This window comes from Protopterus annectens, chromosome 3.part1, assembly GCF_019279795.1.
Source record: "Protopterus annectens isolate FY-2018-M chromosome 3.part1, PAN1.0, whole genome shotgun sequence".
NCBI classification, from domain to species: domain Eukaryota; kingdom Metazoa; phylum Chordata; order Ceratodontiformes; family Protopteridae; genus Protopterus; species Protopterus annectens.
This window is the reverse complement of record NC_056732.1, coordinates 1,817,056,165-1,817,076,889: the sequence shown is the minus strand read 5'-3', so window position 1 is coordinate 1,817,076,889 and position 20,725 is coordinate 1,817,056,165. Positions and strand designations below refer to the sequence as shown.

Sequence of the window (20,725 nt, the reverse complement as noted above, 5' to 3'; positions counted from 1 at the left end):
TCACTTTCAGCACTACTACTCTCCTTTGCTTGCTCACTTTTTATCTCTCCGTTTGGACCATGCTTATTCACCATGGAAAAACCATTAGTGCTTATTAAGATGGCATTCTCCCTAAAATATTGTATGTCTTACAGTCTTTAGTACTATCGCCACAAAAAATGATGAAGATAAGTAATATTCTACTTACATTTTTTGCATTTTTTGCATCTTAATAAAGCAAGTTTCCTTTGAGTGGCACAGAACAGGTTGGGAAAGTGGTGGATAGGATTTCCTGATATTCAGCTGTATGCTACTTCAATTGTAAAAGTTATAGAATTGTGGTTAAGTTCATCTTAAGATTCAAAATGGAAACAAATACATCGAGAAAGATTAGTAAATAATTATATTGCAACCTGTCGTAAAGAAATAGTCCCGTATAGTTTTATCTGGGTATTAAGATTTTTGTTTAAATGGAATTAAACCCTCTTCTCAAATTCCCCATTTAAATAACATCATTTCCTGTTTCCAATATTTCACATGCTAATCACTGTGTTAAAGACTTAATATTTTCTATATTTCCAATTGTATACACAAATGACTCCGAAACTCATAACTTTAACAAAATGCTAGTATTGAAACAGCAAAGTTGCTTAATTTATTGGCATTAGTTCTTAAATGGTACTGAGATTATGTGCACTGTTGAAAATGTAAGGTCCAAATACAATCAAGATTCTGTGAATACAGAGATTAATAAGATATTTAACCTAGATAAATTGTTCCCCAAACTATTGGAATTCTTAATAAATATCAATAATAATGCAATGAAAAATCATATTTATCACAATGTATACAATTCTTAAGTTTGATTTCACATATTTAGACAATTCCTGCTGGAATCACTCCTCAACAATTAATAATGAAGACTTCTCTGAAGTATACAAGAAAATATTAAAATCTACAGATAAAACTACTTCATTATATTGGAAAATTATTACTTGGAAATTATGTGTAAATCAAATGGAATTAAATGCTGGAGCTGTGATTCTGAAATAGCCCATTGGACATATGGTATATGAATGTGAAGTAATCTCCCCTTTTTGGAAAGAAATTAGTAACTTCATTCAAGTTGTACGGTCAGTTTAGGTGTAAGATTTCTAAATCTTTAGTTTTATTTAATGCTGCAATTCTTGAGTTAATTCCAAAAAACACAACCGCCTCTTCTTTGGTCTATTCTTGCTATAGTCAGAAATGTTCTTCTCCTTTCGGCTTTTCCCAGTTAAGGGTCACCACAGCAGAACAATGGTCTGCAGAACGATTGGCAGTGGAGTTCTACAGTGTCAAGTTGCCAGTCCGGCGCCCAACCTTCCACAGACGGCACATACCTAGGCCAATTTAGTGTCCAATCCACCTACAGCATGTCTTTGCAATGTGGGAGGAAACCAGAACACCTGGAGGTAACTCACAAAACCGCAGGGAGGACATGCAGAATCTGCACAGAAGGCAACCCAGCTGAGAATCGAACCAGAGACCCTCTTACTATGAGGAGGCAACACTAACCGTTGCACCACAATGGTCGCCCACTATAGCCAGAAATGTAATTCCTAAAAATTGGAAAAGTAAAGTTACTCAGTCTAGTGTGGTTTTTAGTAGTTTGCAAAATTGTTTGTAGTAGTAAATTGCATACTATAGGTTCATACTAGGCTATCTGCCCTAGGGCATTTATAAGCCTAGCCAGAATGTGTTTGGCTTTCGCCACCCATTTTAAATTTATTTTGCTATGCCCTTTTTTGAGGTTAGTATACTGTGCCTCTGTCTAACAGTGACACATAAGTGATACCCAGGGTAAACCTATGATCTCCCATCCACTCATCAAGATTCCTCTTGAAGAGAGTCAATGAGGGACTCTGCCTAACCTGGACTGGGATTCTATTCCAGAGTGAAGGGAGCCTCTGGGTTATGAATCTGTCCCTCCAGCATGTCCTATTTATTTCAGTGCTGAGGTTCAAGTCTCGAGCTGTAGCTCGATGGGATTTGGATTTTCTGAGGTGCAGCATGTCCATTAATCCGGGTTGGACATGGCTTTATACGTCAGGCACAGATTGCCTCTGAACAGGTGGTATGCCACTGAGTAGAGCTGGAGTTTCTTTAATCGGGTAGCATATGGCATCTGTTTGAGCCCTTTGATCCTCTTGGTGAGGTACTTTTGGGGTCTTTCTAGTTGCTGCAGGTGTCTGGTAAGGTACATCCCAAAAGGGGCATTGTACTCAATTATGGGCCTGATGAGGGATGAGTAAAGAGGCACGATGACCTCCCCTGATCTAGATGTGAATCCCTTCATGATTAGGTGGGCTATATAAAATGTTTTTCTAACCACTTTGGCCACGTGGTTGTCAAATGAGAGATTGCTATCAACTTGGGTCCCCAGGTCCCTAATTACTTACTGTGGAAAATACGGCCCAGACCGCAGAATCCTTTATAAACGCATTCTATGAACACCTTCAGGAATGCATGGAAAGGAAAGACGGGAGCTTCTAATTTTACACATTCATATAAATCTTTGCTTAAACTTAGTTTTTTAAGCAAGTATTTATTTGTTGTTATGTAAAACCTTGATGTATTGATCAGCTGTGGACCTACTTATATATAGTGTTTTTTGTTTGTGTATTATTTTTAAAACCAAGTTTTCTTTTTCTTTTGGCTGCTCCCATTGGGGTTGCTGCAGCAGATCATCTGTTGCCATTTCTTCCTGTCCTCTGCATCCTGCTTTGTCACACCAACCACACCTGCATGTCCTCACATCCATAAACCTCATCTTAGGCCTTCCTTTTTTCCTGTTATCTGGCAGCTCCATCCTTAGCATCCTTCTCCCATTATACCCAGCATCCCTCCTCAGCACAAGTCCAAACTGACACAATCTCGCCTCTCTGGCTTTGTCTCCAAACTATCCAGCCTCAGCTCACCCTCTAATGTACTCCTTTCTAATCCAGTCCATCCTCGCCACACCTAATGTAAATCTTGACATCTTTAACTCTGCCACCTCCAGCTCAGACTCCTGTCTTTTCATCAGTGCCACTGTCTCCAACCCATATAACGTAGCTTTTCTCACTACCATCTTGTAGACCTTCCCTTTCACTCTTACTGGTTCTAGTCTGTTGCACATCACTCCTGACCGTCTTCTCCACCCTGGTTGCACTCTCGTCTTCACCTTCTTCCACACTTACCATTACTCTGTACTGTTGATCCCAAGTATTCAAACTCATCCACCTTCCCCAACTCTACTGCCTGCATCCTCACCATTCTTCTGAGCTCCCTCGTATTCACACACACACATTTTGTCTTAGTCCTGCTGACCTTCATTCCTCTCCTCTCTGTAGCATATCTGTACCTCTCCAGGGTCTCTTCTACCCTTTTCCTACTCACTACAAATCAGTGTCATCAGCAAATGTCATAGTCCATGGGGGCTCCTTTCTGATCTAGTCTGTCAACCTGTCCATCACCATGGCAAATAAGAAAGGGCTCAGAGCTGATCCTTGATGTAATCCCACTCTCCGCCTTGAACGCATCTGTCTCTCCTACCACAGACCTCACCACTGTCACACTGCCCTCATACATATCCTATACCATTCTTCTCTGCCACTCATGACTTCTTCATACAATACCATAACTCCTCTCTAGGCACCCTGTCATATGCTTTCTCTAAGCCCACAAAGACACAATGCAACTCCTTCTGACCTTCTCTATAGTTCTCTATCAACACCCCCAGAGCAAATGTAGCATGTGTAGTGCTCTTTCCTGACATGAAACCATACCGCTACTCACTAATAATCGTCTCCCTTTTTAACCTAGCTTCCACTGCTGTTTCCCATAGCTTCATGGTGTGGCTTATCAGTTTTATCCCTCTGTGGTTACTACAGCTCTGAACATAATTTTTAAAAATTGGTACCAATACAATTCTCCACTCCTCCTTTCACTTTCCAAGATTCTGTTAAATTAATCTGGTTTGAAAACCCCACTGCCGTCTATCCTAAACATCTCCGTGCTTCCACACGTTTGTCATGTGGACCAACAGCCTTTCCATTCTTCATCCTGTCTATAGCTATCCTTACTTCTTCCTTGCTAATCCTTTGCACTTCCTGATTCACTATCCCCACTTTATTTATTTATTTATTTAACATTTGTTGACCGGGAAAGTCCGACTAGGTTCCACAGATCCTGTTTTCAGCGGAGGTCCGGGAGAAATGCTCCAGAAGCATGTCTTTAGAATGTGGGAGGAAACCGGAGTACCCAGAGGAAACCCACGCGAACGCAGGGAGAACATGCTAACTCCACACAGAAGGTACCCCAGCCGAGAATCGAACCAGAGAACCTCTTGCTGTGAGGCGACAGCATTAACCGCTGCACCACTGCGCCGCATCCGACCTTCTCTCTCTCATTCTCTACATTCGTCAGCCCCTCGGAGTACTCTTTCCATCTCATCGCACTGTCCTCGCTTGTGAGTACGTTGCCATCGTTCTGCTGCACATCTTCCCCAGCTCGATCCCTCTGTCTAGCCAATCGGTACAGGTCCTTTCCTCCCTGTTTAGTGTCCAAACTTTCATACAACTCTCCATACACCTTATCCCTTAGCCACCTCTCTCTTCACCATATGCCTCATTTCATAGGTTCATAGGTTGGTACTAGGCCATCGGCCCTAGGGCCAATACAAGCCTAGCCTTAACAATCCCCTGGCTATTTCTTCCCACAGTATTTACTTTCCTACACTACATTTCCTTGTACTTCTGTCTACTTTCTTCATCTCTCTGACAATTCCATGTCTTTACCTACCTCTTCCTCTGTACACTCTAATGTAAAGAATTAAAAAAAAAAAAAAAGAAGAGAGAAATTGTTACAAATAAAACACACAACAAAACTGTGGTAATGCATTTAGGAGGAAATTAAACTTTGTTGTGAAACAGAGCACCTATATGACACTGTTCAAGAGGAACCTGGATGAATGGATAGGGCACTGTAAATTCTTACTGGTGATAGTGCCCACAACCCTCCTTGACATGGGCAGTCATCAGTAAATTCAGTCTTGGGTATTGACTAATACCTCCACATTATTACATTGGGTGGAAACGCCTAGACTTAAAATGACCTCTGGGCCGATAGCCTGTAATCTCCTATGATCCTAAGACAGTCATTGTCTTTGTTGTAAAGTCATGCAGTCTAGATTGACTTAAGAGAGTAGCGGTTTCATTTAATAAATATTGATTATTACTGTGCACTGCCAGATGTGATAGAGCTGTAAATTATCTACAGAGTAAGGAAGTTGTTCTTAATAGAATAAAATTTAAATTTCACTTACAAAATATGGGGTACAATATTTTCCAAGGAGTGAGTTAAACTTTAAAAAAAAAAACTCACAGTAGTTTCTAGATGGTGCAGTGTTTTCTTTCCATTGGGAATATATATCTCTTGAGGTACGCCATCAGCTCTTGTGTTTTACAATTCTTCATTTAAACGATATTGACCTTAAATGGGGAATGGTAAGGACTTTGCTATAGCAAGACAGAGTCTACTTGTATGACAAGCCTATCAGCATTTACTAAAATTAGCAGGCTAATTGTGAAATAGATTTGCTGCATGCTATTTGCTTTATATTTATGCTTGCCATTTCTCATTTTTTAATTTTATTAGCTGTTGGCTATTTTTCTTTTATATTGTTTGTGTTCTAAACAGCATCCAGTAACAACTTGATTATACTGTACATAGATGCATGCAGGTGTTTCCAATTCAGGCAATAATGCCTTTCTAGCTTGGCAATATACCAACAATTGTAAACTGGTTGAGCCCCCCACACCCCCTAACTATATATACTAGCTCCAGGATCACACTACAGTGGGGAAAAGGGCATATACCTTTCACTTACCTCACAGTAGTCTACACGCTGCCACTACTATGCCCTTTTCCCCACTGTAGTGCGATCCTAGAGTTAGTATATATAGTTAGCAAGGGGTGGAGGGCACCCCCCCACATTGGGGGGTGTGGGGTGTGTAGCCCCCCACGTAGTCTGGTTTTATATCGTCCAGTTTACAATTGAGTATGTTGAAATTTAGCATTGTAACATTTCAGTATTATGGGTTTCAGTCAAGCAACTTTTCAGTATTTTGAAATTTCAGCTTTTATGGTCACAGTCAAATGGGTTTCCATCAAATGAAATTTCCGTAATCTGATAGAGATCCATATAGGTTTTATATATAGATAGATATATATGGTCGCAGTCAAATGGGTTTCTGTCAAATGAAATTTCCATAATCTGATAGAGATCCATATAGATTATATATATATATATATATATATATATATATATATATATATATATATATATATATATATATATAGGAACACTTCACATAATCGAATTACTGAAATCTTGAATTTCATATGGTCGAGACCATATGGTCGAGATATCAGTAAATCGAATATGTGTAATATTTAAAAATAAGAGTTTACTTACCTTAATACATTGCGTGCACACAGAGGCAAGGATTCTTGTACGGTCTGTGTGTACGTAATGTTTTATTTTTTTTGCGGTGTTGACAGGAAATGAGATCTCCTGTTTTGCGCTTCCGCATACAACGCAAGACTGGAGATTTCCCATTTCCCCACTGTAGCGTGATCTTGGAGTTGGTATATTTAAGTGGGGGTGGTGGGGTGCAGGGCTAAGCCCCTGCAAAAGCAGTTTGTCTTTTTTTTTGGTTTATATATATATATATTTATATATATATATATATATATATATATATATATATCCCTATATCAGAAGAAACACTATAAGCTTGAAAATCAAAATCCTGAAACCAAAAGCCTGAAAATTCAAAATCCGAAAACCTGAAACTCAAAATCCTGAAAACACAAATAATGCTAATATGTCACTATAAAGACTCTAATATCTACCAACTGACCCTGACCCTAACCCTAACCCTAAGGTCCGTCAATATCGCACACTCACCTGACCCGCACCCTAACTCACTTAAACCGCCCCTAACCCCAATATTTGTCACTATTGCATACATGCCTAACCTAAGCTAACCCTAACTCACTTAAACCGCCTAACCCTAACATAAAACCAACCGCACACTCACCTGAACCCAACGCATGACCTAACACCACAGGGCTAAAGATAGCAAAGCCACAATGACGTCAGTATGTCCATTTTGTGTTTTCAGGATTTTGAGTTTCAGGATTTTGGGTTTTCGGGATTTTGAATTTTCAGGCTTTTGGTTTCAGGATTTTGATTTTCAAGCTTATAGTGTTTCAGGCTTCTGATAGGGAACCATATATATATATATATATATATATATATATATATATATATATATATATATATATATATATATATATATATACATATATATATATATATATATATATATATATATATATATATATATATATATATATATATATAATTTTTAGTACACACGTGGGTAAATGCAAATGGCTCTTTAAGGGCTTAACCAGTGTTTCAATTTCTGCTTTCCTATGGTATTTTATTTTAAATTTTTCTGAGTACTTTCAGGCCAATAAAGCCAAGTCTAAACTGCTGCAGACATGCTGTGTTTCGCACTTTTTGTAATCTTGTTAGTACAGCATAAATTGTTTGGCTGTACTTAAGAAACAGAGAGCTTAAGTTCAAGCCTGATGTCTGTAAACATTAGGATGCATGCAAAATATCCCATATAACAGCCAAACAGAGGCTAACCATTTTGTAAAAACTACAAGAAAGACCCACCCAAGCTTATAAACAGAATAATTGCTACAGTATATAGTTCCCATAAGCAGAATATTCACTACAGTATATATTCCCCTCTGTTTATGATATAATCAAATATGAGATGAAATGAGACAATATTGGTATAATAAGAGTCAGAATGACAAGTAGAATTATTACTGTATAAATTTATTGAATTAATTTTGGTTTGGTTTGTGATTACAGTTATCTTCTGTAGTTACCTTTTCTGGTAAAGATGTTTTAATTTCTTGATATCTGAAGGTCTACATTAGATTCAAGTGCTTTGTATATTTTTAAATGATACATTTATTTTATAACTTTTAGCTGCCTCATTTATGATTACAATTCATAGAGAGATTAATAAACTAGGAAAGAGCTAGAATGTTTTATTTATTTAATTGTAATTACTGGGTAAAGGTGCTGATCAACAAACCCTTTTCATCCATGACTCAGTCCAAATAAGCACAAGTAGTAACATGCGTGCGGTTAAAACATTAATTGTTATACAGACTATTAATGCACTAAAAACAGAACACAATATTAAAGGAAAAATACAGTACTTTGCAGAAGTAGGCAAATGTACAGTTAACGGTTTGAACATTACAGAATATGTGAGTGACTAGAGCTTATGCAGTCAAGATTAGTCCTTTTCATTAGATTCAGTCAGTAAATGCTTAAGTTTAGATATGAATTGTTTGATTTGGATTCCAGATGCATTGTGGGTAGACTGTGATTCCAAGTTACAGGAGCTAGCTTGGATAGCACATTTTCTTCATCATTCCTTAATGAATAGTTTTGTAGTTTGTCGTGTAATTTTGCCCCCTGGGGCTGGGGCATTGACCCATTTGTGATATTTTGTAGATTTGTGAGCTAAAAAGTACTGTTGTTCTTTTATTGACTGATAGCCATTTTAATCCCTCATGCAGTTGCCAATGATGAGTTTGTGTGTTAGTAAGTAGAACAAATATGTGGATTTTGTTTACAGGGGCTTGGATTTTGTGGATATTTATGCTAGAGAAGTAAGTCAGCAGTGGCAATCCATATTCAGTTTTGGGGTTAAAGATGTTTCTTGTTAGGGATTTACATGAGATTGGAATAAGGAGGTGTGATATTTTGTAGAAAAGATTTAGTTTGAGTATTTTATTAATAATATCTGTATGTTTAGTTAAGATGATTGAAGGATGTCACAATATTCCCAGGTGTCTTTGCTCTTTTGCAATGAGAAGACTTCCTTCCATGTGCAAGATGCTAACGGATAGTTTTTGGGAAGCTTAAGAAGATAGAACAAAACCAGGAAAAGCTCACCAGAAAGCTGGTAAACCAAGCAGAACAGATACAAAGTCAGCTGTTTAAATGTTGAATTTCTTCCAAAGATGGTACAAAACAGTCCAAGTAGTTCCACCACAAGCTTTTATTCACAAAACACCAAGCGCTTTCGCCTGGACAGTTCCAGGCTTTTTCAAGGTTAAATTTCAAATGAGGCCATACTGTTTTTATACACTAGTTAATCGGCCAATTGCACAATTAAGTGCATCATTAAGATAATTCAATCTACTTTTTAAAGTGCAAACGTGCAATGTTACTAATGAAATTCTTCTTATTTTACAACAAGTGTGCTGCAAGTAAAATATTAAACAAGACAAAATGCCTAACAGACATAAAATTCAAATATTATTAAAACCTAAATCTTTTTGTAAATTCATTCAAGTTAGCATATTCTACTAAACAATCTTGAAGTTACAAGTTTGTCTAAACATAAAAACTAAACATTTAAAAAACATCAATAAAAAGTGACAATAACATAACTTGTAACTATAAAAAATACTAAAAATACTAAATATCATGTTGTTTCAAAAAACAGAAAAGGTGCCCACTATAATTGCTGTTGGGATAGAGTTTGTTACCCACTGTACTACAGAGCAATATGTACTGAATTCATTATATTGTTCCTAATATTAATAATTAATTCTTATTTAAATTAATTGTATATTATTAATCCTTCTTTTATTAAAAACTACTAAATTCAAATAGCCCAACTATTTCTAAAATTGTAAATTTGTGCACTTGTACATATGAGATGAAGAAATTTAAAGCTTGTTCCTTCTCATTTTCAATATACTATTAATGCTAATGCTTTCATTCATGCCAGGACTCCTTGAAGCATCTAGTTTGATTTGCCAAGTTAACTCTCTAGTTTCCAAATAGGTTGGTCATTGGTGACTCTTTCTAAGATGAAAAATTTTATACACATCTTGTCACAGATTAGAGAGTGTTTGTAGAAAGCATTAGTATTTTTCTTTCTTTCAATTTCATATGTATGTTCATATATTAGTGGTTTTACCCACATAGAAACCATTACAAGAAGTGCAAATACCAAGATAAACTATACCAGTAGTGTTACCTAGCAGGAATAAATATTTTGTCAGCATTTAACAGGAACTTGCATTGTCTGCATGCCCCACATTTGAAAGTTCCATTCTTCCTATGTGAGGATATGGTGTTAGAAGTGCTCCTTATGTTGGTATTCTGTTCTAACATTCCTTGCTAAATAGTTATTGATGTCTTCTTCTGATCTGAGCATGAACCAAAAAGAACAAAGGTGGGAACTCAGAAATTAGCATGTTAGCTAAATTTGTAGTCTCTTTCAAAAAAAAGCTTAAGAAGATACTGAAACTCATGACGGTGGATTTAAGTGAGCCGAATAGCAGTTTGTTATTATGGGTCCATTGCCACAATTTGGAGAAACTTGTCTGGAGTTTTTGATGTAGTGGTATAATGTCCTTCTTAGACTCATAAAGGTCATCCACTTACATAACTATATTTAGGTTTTAATTGGAATGAATCATAGATTAAAGGTATTCTGCTAGTCCCCCTCGGTTTTGTTTTGTTTTGTCTTGTCTTGTATGTATGTTATATTACCAACCCAGCAAGATAAAAAGCATTTATATTAACTTTTTATTTGTTTTCAGAATCGTATTTAAATGGAATTTATAGGTATGCACTCCTCACTGAACTCTATTTCAAATTCTGATATTGAATGCTTGTGTTATTGATAATGTAGTAACTGCAATTGTAAAGTTAGGCTCAGATATAAATTTCAGTTGTCAGTCAGACCTCTGAGTTTAACTTTGAATCAGGTTATTTTTCGGTAAAAGTCTGATAAAGGGTTGTATGAAACAGAACTTCATTGTGCATATTTTAATATTTGATATTTAATTAACACTTTAACTTTTTCTTTTCCAAAATATGAAATTATTTCAATATTTTAAGCCCGAATACATTTTATTTTTTTTATTTGTTTTACCTTATAATTTTAGCAACTACTGTTATGACTTTAGGTGCATCTTTATTGATATGGAGGTAGTCTGGTTAGGGACACTCCTAAATAAACTTGGAATCATATGGATTTCAAGGAAAGAATAAGTTTTTACTGTATATAGTTTCATAAGGATTCTGTAAATTCATATTTAATTTCATGGATTGCAGCATTTATGTTTTTTTCTTATCCATTCAATTTCAGTTTGGGGCCATTTATTTGATTCTAGCTGAATGTTTCAGTGTTCTTTATTTCAACTGGGGAGTAAATGATGGCAGTTATATTTATATTTTAACTACAGTGGAATGAACAGTAATTGAACAGTAATCAAAAAAAGAAAGGCCTTTATTTGTTTCAAGAAGATTGTTTGCTAGAGGAAGGTTTAAATTTATTTCAAGTATGATGCATCATGCCCATTCCCTTTTAGGAAGTGTAACTGTTCTTGAAAAAAAAAATCTGAGAAAATATCATTTGAGGCCTATAACAACATCTGTATATACAAAAAAAAGTTCTCAGAACTTTTAAATTCAGAGTTTAGATGGTTCTGAACAAGTCTATATTTAGACGAAAGCACTTAACTGTGAATTACAGTAGTTTTGCCAATGAAGGATTGTTTTTCTCCACAACCGCTATGAACTGGAGTGGTTTCTACCATTGTTGGATTCATTTGCTGTGGTCTTTGGCTTCCTGGTCAGTTGTTTGTCCTGTTCATCCATATTTAATGATAACGGGGTGTTTGCAGTGAGAATATTGGAATCTCGCAATAGAATTTACAGTTTAGGTAATGTATCATGATTGGAAGGAAAAGTGGTAAAATATACCAAATAAGCTACTAGATAACATGCACAGTTGTGTAGTGGGGCATTGTAAGTGTGTTTTGGATAAAAATATTCTACTGCATTAAAACAGCTCATAGTTTCAGAATCTACAAAAGCTTTGAAAAAATGAACACAATTTAAATTTTAAAGATTTTAAAATGCTCTTATAGATTCTATACATTTATATAATAATCTGATCACAAACTAGAAATAGATGGCATTTTTTTATTTCATTAAATTTAATATCCATATTCCTAGGCGGTGTTCCAAAGACCAAATTAACCACCGTAACAGCTAGAAACGCAATCTGAGGGTCATGCTGCTCAATGCTAGAAGTCTAAATCTGAAAATGTACTCACTCAAAGGACTCATTAAAATGGAGAACATCGACATTTGTGCTGTAACAGAGACCTGGTTCAAGGCACCAGAAAGCACCCCTGTACTACCAGGCTATAACTCATTCCATACCTTTCAGCCCCAGAACTTGGGCTGAAGCTCTAAAGGCAGTGCTGTTTCCATATTCATAAAGGATGCGCACACCTCCAGACTGGTAGCCCAACATAATGCATCAGAGATACTTCAGGTGCAGCTAACATTGGGTAAGGCAGCGATTCAGGTCTCAGCCTGCTGTAGGTCCCCAGCAATGTCCCAAGACTCACACTGCATATTCCTAAGCACATTGGAGAATATTAGGGTCCAACCTAACACTCTCATACTGGGCGACTTCAAAGACCACTCCATTAACTGGGAAAACCACTCATGTACCAATACACTTGCCCAACGTTTCCTGGAATTCATTAATTCAAATGCCCTGGACCAGCTCATTCGTACCCTCACTAGAGGTAGCAACATCCTTGTCCTGGTAATTACTAACCTGGGCAACCGTTGCTCTACACCAATAGTCAATTCCTCCCTGGGTAGATCCGACCACAAACTAATCACCCTGGAAATCCACATCCCTTCCACCCCCTGCAAAAGTAACCACCATGAAAAACTTCTCCAAAGCTAACTTTGGGCTCCTAAAACAGAGGTGGCTAACTTCATGGCACCCATGCAAATGGAGAATAGTTGCATAACCGCTGAATCTTACACCAATGCACTGTACAAACACATACACAAATGGATGGATCTTGCCATACAAAATAGAACCAAGACACTCTCCTCCAAAAAAGGAAGCCAATCTGGTGGTCCTCTACCATAAACTCTACAACAGGAGGAGGAAACTGATGTGGAATAAGGTGAAGTCCCAAGACTGGAAAAACTCCCTTATCAGCCTCAACAAAAAGTTGAGATCCCTCATCAAATCCTCTAAAGCTAGCTTTGAAAACAGAATTGCAGCAGATAGTAAAGACAACCACAAGGCCTTCTATGGTTATGTAAAGAATCTCCATGACAATACCCAGATTTGCTCTGAGCTACTGCACAATGGTACCTCCTGTACCGAGCCAACAGATATTGCCTATATACTGGCCAACAGATTCAGTGCCAACTTTACCCCACTCCCTCCCCCCCCCCCAAAAAGGACCAATCACAATACCAGTAGATTGCCAGGCACCCAGTATTACTGCTGCACCGGTTAAAACAGCACTTTCCAAGGCCAAGAATATAGCTTCCATGGGACCTGACAGTATCCCTGGCTGTGTTCTACATGAACTGGTACCTCACCTGTGTGCCCTGTTCAACCACAGTCTCACCTTAGACTTTGTCCCTACCAAATGATGCACTGCTACAGTCATCCCTCTCCACACAGGAGGAGCGACTACAGACCGTGGGAACTATCGCACCATTAGCCTGAGTCTGATATGCAAAGCTATGGAACACATCATCATGGACCTAATGAACAAGGATATAGGGAATCTCCAAACTCTGGATCCCACATGGTTTGGTTTTGTGAAGGGTAGATTTTGCCTGCTCAACTTGGTCGACTTCTTTGAGTCAGTCACCAGAGATGTGGATGAAGGCAAGGTGGTTTATACAGCCTACCTTGATCTGGCCAAGGCGTTTGATACCATTCCCCATTCAGGAATCATTGAAAAACTAGGCATCAACCCCTATATCACTAGGAGGGTTGCAAACTGGCTTGCAGAACCCACAGTGTGAAAGTAGTGGACTCCAAGTCAGACTGCCAACCAGTCATGAGTGGAGTCCCACAGAGTTCGGTCCTGGGTCCTCTCCTGTTTTGGTATCTACTTCTCTGAAGTCCAGGCCAACACAAGGGGTCTCTGGATGACAAAGTTTGTAGATGATTGCAATTTGGGAGCTATTATTAACTCCCCAAGTGATGTTGACATCCTACAAAAAGGCCTCACTGAGACCAACGACTGGTGTCAGAACCATGGCCTTAAGCTCAATGCCAAAAAATGTTATCATCCCCTTTGGGGAAAAACCCGGTTCCCATGAATTACCACATCGATGGTAGTCCACTGAACACAGAAGGTGTTATAAGAGATCTGGGAACACAGGTTGACAGCAACTTCTCTTTTGACCACCAAGTCTTATGTGGCACATTTCATTACTAAGGGTTTTGCATCCAGGAAGAAAGAGGTCATTGTCTCCCTCTACTCTTCCCTTATTAGGCCAGTCATAGAGTATAATGCCCCATTTGGCATGTACCTCACTAGACACCTGCAACAACTGGAGAGGCCACAAAAGTGCCTCACAAAGAGGATCCTAGGCCTTAAACACTTTTCCTAGATGGACAGACTCAAAAAAAACTCCCAACTATTTTCTGTCTCATATCGCCTACTTAGAGGCGATCTCTGCTTGACATACAAAGTCATGTCTGATCCAGCTCTGTTAGAAATGCTACATCTAAAGAAATCCCAATCCCTCCGTACCACAAACTCCAGTGACCTCAGCCTCATTACCACAGTCAACAGAACATGCTGGAGGGACAGGTTCATAACCCATAGACTGCCCTTGCTGTGGAATAGACTTCCCATACATGTCAATCAGAGCACCTCACTGGCCATCTTCAAGAAAAACCTTGATGAGTGAATGGGAAATAGAAAATATACCCCAGGGATCACTCCAGAGGCTCTACTCGACGGAGGCACTGGGAACTAAGGTCGGGTGGCACTTCCGGGTAATCCTATGGGCTAGGTTTGTAAAGGCTCCAGGGCCATTAGCCTAGTACACACCTATGAACCTATGTCTTTTTCCAATGTTTTATTGTAATTTCATACAGTGCCTTGATATTTAAATTAAAACAAGTATTAATTACACTTGGTATATTTCATTGTATTTCAGTTAAAAGGACTCAAAGGGTTGTTAATTAATTAGAATGTTTAATGAAATCTGGATGAAGTACTATGGAATACATTAAAATGTTTTATATATGGTCATTAAAGCCTCACACTATAGGAACAGTCATTAATGTCCTACAACAGCTAAAGCTTAGAAGACAGTAGATTTAATATTCTGTAACCAAGTCAAGAAAACTGTTGGACAGAAATGTACTTTTATTTAGTCTAGAGTGATGCCTTCCCATTTTTTCATTAAGGTGTTCTACAAGCACTACTTCACTTCAAACTATTGTCAAACTGTGCTATTTCACGTTTGCAAAACATATGATCCACCAGTGCCTGCTTCTTTAATAGCCAAAGTATCTTCCTGTTACAAGAAGGCCCCCTCAGTGTCTGTCTACATTTCTTTTCAAAGTAATATAACAGTTATATACCCCAACTGCCTTCAAAGCTCCTAAACCCTACCTGTGACTTTAGAACAAATAATGACATTGTTCAACCTCTCATAAGACAACCAGTTGGAATATCCATTGGCAGGAATGTTTTTAGTAATGTAAGACCAGCCTGCTGAAACTGTCTTATTCTGGCAGTAAGAAGCCAATACTGCAAGCCTGCTAAACTATGTTCAAAGACTTTATCACAGAAGATAAATGTACATGCTTTAGAGATATTGGTACAATAAACAGCATCTCCCACAGTAGCTGAGATCAAACTTAAGTTCTTTATAATAAACTAAAAATGTGTGTATGTATCTAATAATGTTACAATTTATTGTACATGCACGGTATGTTACAGTTGTAAATATTTAAAATGTTCATTACCACTGCGTTATCCTTTTTATGTGATTTAATTTAGTTTTCATGTGTTGTACCTTCCCTGTATTGTTGACTAGGGAGTTTAAGTAGCGGCTGGAATGAACCTTCCTACCAGTCTAAATATCCGGCTAAGAATTAAATAAAATGATTAATAAAATGGAGAAACTACTTTTGTAGTGTAAAAGTGTTTAATGAATGAGACATTCAAATAATAAAAATATATGAAAATTTAAATAAAGATATCTTGAGAATGAAAAAGGGTGAATCAGTATATTTAGATGTAATAGTTTCATTAAACAAAAACAGTCAAGATATTTTAGAACATGAAACTGGAGTAACAATCATGAAATTTTAAACTTTACATGATCTTTAATTCCTTAAGGTTAGAAAAACATGGTAGGAGATGTAAAATTTCATCTAAACAATAATACAGTAATAAAATTTAAATTACGTTTTGAAGATATATTGGATCGCATTAATTTACAAATATTTGTGAATATGATTTAGAAATTCTGATTAATAAAAGTCTTAGCAAACAGCAAAAAATGGATAGCTTTAAAAGTTAGCACTAAATATGTTATAAATATGGAAATAAAAAGATAAAATTAAAATGGTAAAAGGTGATATTTTATATTGTCTGGCAGTTGGTACAGAGGGTTAAGGCTGTGGGATGTATTTCCTGTGGTACAGGGTTTTATTCCCGTCAGCCCTCATTTGCCTACGGGGAGACCTTGGGCAAGGTTAGCTCTTTTGATGTTTTCTCTTGTGAATGTTTATTTCTTGAGACAGTCAAGTGAACATATTGTAAATAAAAAAAATTGAACTGTTGTGAAATAAATATAGCACCTAATTTGGATTGTGTAATTAAAAATTAATGTCCACTCTGGTAATTATTCCAGTATTCTATTTATTACCCAATTACTATTTGTTTAAAAACTTTTAAGAATTATATTTATAAAAATGCCTCAATAAGATATTCTCCATTTCCTATAGATGCTGTGGGATGCATTTTGTAATAAGTTATTCAAGAAAAGAGAAACTGAGAAAGAATGCATTTTATATTGGTATTTTGTGGTTATAAGATGCCCTAACAGAGTTCACTACTAAGAAAGAGGGTCATTTGTGTATCCAGTAGGTCAGAACTTTATTAGTAAAACACTGCCAAGTATCCATATTCAGGGAAAATAGAGCCATCCTAAGCTATGACTGTACTTGAATTCAGCATTTTACAGTCCACTTGCATATACATTTTATTTAACAATAATATATATAACACGTTGCTTGTCTGTAATCATGTTGCAATTCGTTGTTCTCTTACAAGTAATTAAAAAACAGTTTTATTAAAGTTTCCTGCTGTATCGTTTATTTTGGAAAGTTTTTATATCTGGAAATTCATGCATATAACATTTTGTGCCATATATGTTTAGTGTATTTTAAGAAAGACATTTTTATTTGAGATATAATGCTGACTTAAGGTTTTACATTTGGTAAAAGAACCTTCGGTAAACCACCATGACAAAAATTCCACTCTTTGTAAATCTGAATTCTATTGGATATTTGTTTTTTAAAAGTGCAAATACCAGTCCTAAGTTTTACGATCTGTTGAAGGCATGTTGCCAAAAGTGCTTATCAGACTTGGAAGGACTTCATTTTATTGTTCTTGTAATAAATGCTACATTATTTTATCTACATTCTACTGGAATTTTTGCTGTGGTGGTTTACCGAAGGTTCTTTTACCAGGTTTTATTTTTCCATCGGTACCTTCAACAGTGTAAGAATAGTTTTTTCTTGTAAGGTTTTACATTTGGATTTCTTTAAAGAAATTCTGGAATGATTTTCAAAATATTGCTTAGTTGCTTATCTCAGAAGCCACATTTCTGGTATTTGGTGGCAGTCACAGGAAAAAAGAAACATAACCGGATATAGTGAAATGACAGAATCTAGTTTCTTTTTTTTTTTTTTTTTTTGAAATATTTTAATCTGGCAATCAGCACATGGGATTCAAGCTATGAGCCAATGATCTGCCTTCTGTACTCCAAATAATATCCCTAATGAAATGACACCAAGAGGCCACAACGTTAACTACAAATTTTGATTTAAGCTAGATTATTTGTTAAACAGATATAATACTGACATTCTGAAAAAGTTCAGTAAAATGTATTGGATACTAATATATATGATGCGTATTTAAGTAGTAAATTTATGTACATTATCTTTCTTTTGTTTATATTTAATTTATAAATTTGCTAGTTTTCTATGTATAATCTGTTTTTTTTTTTATTTTAATTTTCGGTTGTTGTGACTTTAGTTTCCATTTCCTGCTTTTTCTGTACATTATTAGGGTTAACCTCAAAATTATGTGTATTTGTTTACCTTGAATATGAACATGGATTAGAAGTTTAAATACCTGTTGAAAAGTCACATTTGTTGTGTTCTACATAATATGTTTTTGTATTGCTGCTCTACTTAAATTGTAATAAAATGTAAAAGAAAAACCTAAAGGAATTGTAACAAAATTTTTGCAGTAAATCGGAACATGGCAAGTTCTGATATAACAAGCTGGGTCATTCCCTTTTAGGAAGAGTGTTCTCTCTGTGCAGTGATGAGAGTTTAAAAACATTTGCAGTCAGCTTGAGTAATCCCATAGTCCATGTTAGTATCATTTTATTTTTGCAGTATTGAACATGGCATTTTAGTATATACTGAGGACTGTTTAAATGTTAATGTGAACCAGTGGTATCCTTAAATAAAGATTTAATCTGAATATGAGGAATTCTTACATTTGTCTAGGAAAAATAAACAGAGATACAAAATAGAAAAGTATCACACTTTATTTCTTGTCAAGTTTACATGCACCAATGAAGTAAAGGACATTCCCGCTGGCATTGTTAAAAAGCAATTTTTGAAACAACGTTATTGATATACAGAGAGGGCATAACTTTTTGTGGGGGGAGACGTGTGTAACTGAAATTCTTTTGGAATAGAAATGTATTGTTTACTAAAATCAGAAATTAAAAAGCCTTGCAGTTGTATATACTGGCAGACAAGTCATATTTTACTGCTTCAGTTAAGAAACTAAATCTTCAAAGTGAATCATTGTATTTTAACTTTAATTTTTCTTTTAAGTCCACAGGAATGCACAGTTCAGTGAGTTTCAGAGTCAACTGTCATCGTGTAAGAAAAACCATAATTCTGATCATGGTAAAGCGTTGCCAAATAAACTACCTATCCCACAAGCTGATCCGTTACAGGTTCAAAATAAACTTCAAAACTCTGTGGAAAATAATGATGAAATTACCAGTAAAACTGAAACAAAAATGAATCTGGAAACTCATGATGCAATGATACAGTATCAACATGGGCTTACTGGTGAGAAACCATTTAAGTGTAAAGTGTGTGATAAGAGTTTCGTGCACAAAAGAAGTGTATTACATCATCTGTTAGTCCACATTGGACAGACACCATATAAATGTAGCATATGTAACAAATGCTTTAGAGATAAGAGGGGGTTGGCAGTCCATGAGTTTATCCACATTAGACAAAAACCTTATAAATGCACCACATGTGACAAGAGTTTTAGCTACAAGAACACTTGGATGAATCATCAGAAAACCCACGCTGGGCAAAAACCCTTCAGATGTTCCATATGCGATAAGAGTTTTACAAGAAAATATAACAGGGAGAGACACCAATCTATCCACGTGGAGGAAAAACCCACATAAATGTGCTATATGCGAAAGGAGATTTGCACAGAAGTATAACCTGATACAACATCAGTATGTCTATGATGGACCCTTTAAATGCATAATGTGTGACAAGAGTTTTATAAAGAAAAGCAGCATTGAAAAACATGAGTTAGTCCACAATGAACAGATATTTTACATGTGATAAGGGGTTTACAGATGAGGGAGGTTTGCACATCATTAGATTATCCACACAGGTTAACGTAGAACAGGCAATTAGTAAAGTAGAAGTTAAAAAATACAAGTTGAAGTTATGGAACACTTGTGAAGTAAAGGATTTAGTGTAGAAAGTTTAACATGGGTTACATGATGGAACAACCAGTCCCCAGAGTAAGGAGAAACTGGAGGATCAGGAGACATCCGAAGAAGAAATATGGATATGAGAAAGAAAAAGAGATTCAATATGGTGTAATATTTATGCAAAGGAGAAAGCAAAACTAATCAATCCACAAAGACAGCACCAAAGACATTTGAAGAGAAGTACAGGCAAAGGAATCCAGACATGGAAAACTTTACAATACAAAAAATAAGAAAACAAAGAGGAAAAACAGGAAAGTGGATAAGTAATGGAGAAGTTAAAGAAACAGAGGATATGGACTACTTGTGAAATTAAGGATTTAGTGTAGAAACTCTAACTCAGAAAACATCATAGGATAGAGCAATTGCTCCCCAAATTAAGGCGAAACCAGTGGAGCAGGAAACATCTGCTAAGTTGCCAGATGAGTATACTTTGGACCCTTCCATAGGAAACTCCAAATGTCTAGCTCGAGTTCCACAGCAAGGGGAGCAACAGGAAACTGACAACTCTGACGCGGCCAGTCCTGTGGGGTGATAGGCCAGTGACTTCCCATATGAAAGAGCAATAGATGACACAGGATGCAACTGAAAAGTATGTGGCACAGGAAGATGCTGTGGAACTACATATAGAATGCCCACAGGAAATGGAGAAAAAAGAATATGCCCTTTGTTTAGAGGAAAATGACTTGAGCAAAGAGTTGCTTGATTTTAATAGAAATGGACAGACATATTAAG

At 36.5% G+C, this 20,725-nt stretch overlaps 1 protein-coding gene across 1 annotated transcript in view; it reads left to right on the top strand.

Moving 5' to 3' along the window:
- LOC122798694 (zinc finger protein 836-like) overlaps positions 1-20,086 on the top strand; it is a 173,322-nt gene extending 153,236 nt beyond the window's left edge. The window contains exon 4 of the mRNA XM_044067790.1: positions 19,077-20,086. Within this exon, the coding sequence (XP_043923725.1) occupies positions 19,077-19,672 (596 nt within the window). The 3' untranslated portion in view covers positions 19,673-20,086. The remainder of the gene's footprint in view (positions 1-19,076) is intronic.
- The last annotated feature ends 639 nt before the right edge of the window (positions 20,087-20,725 follow it).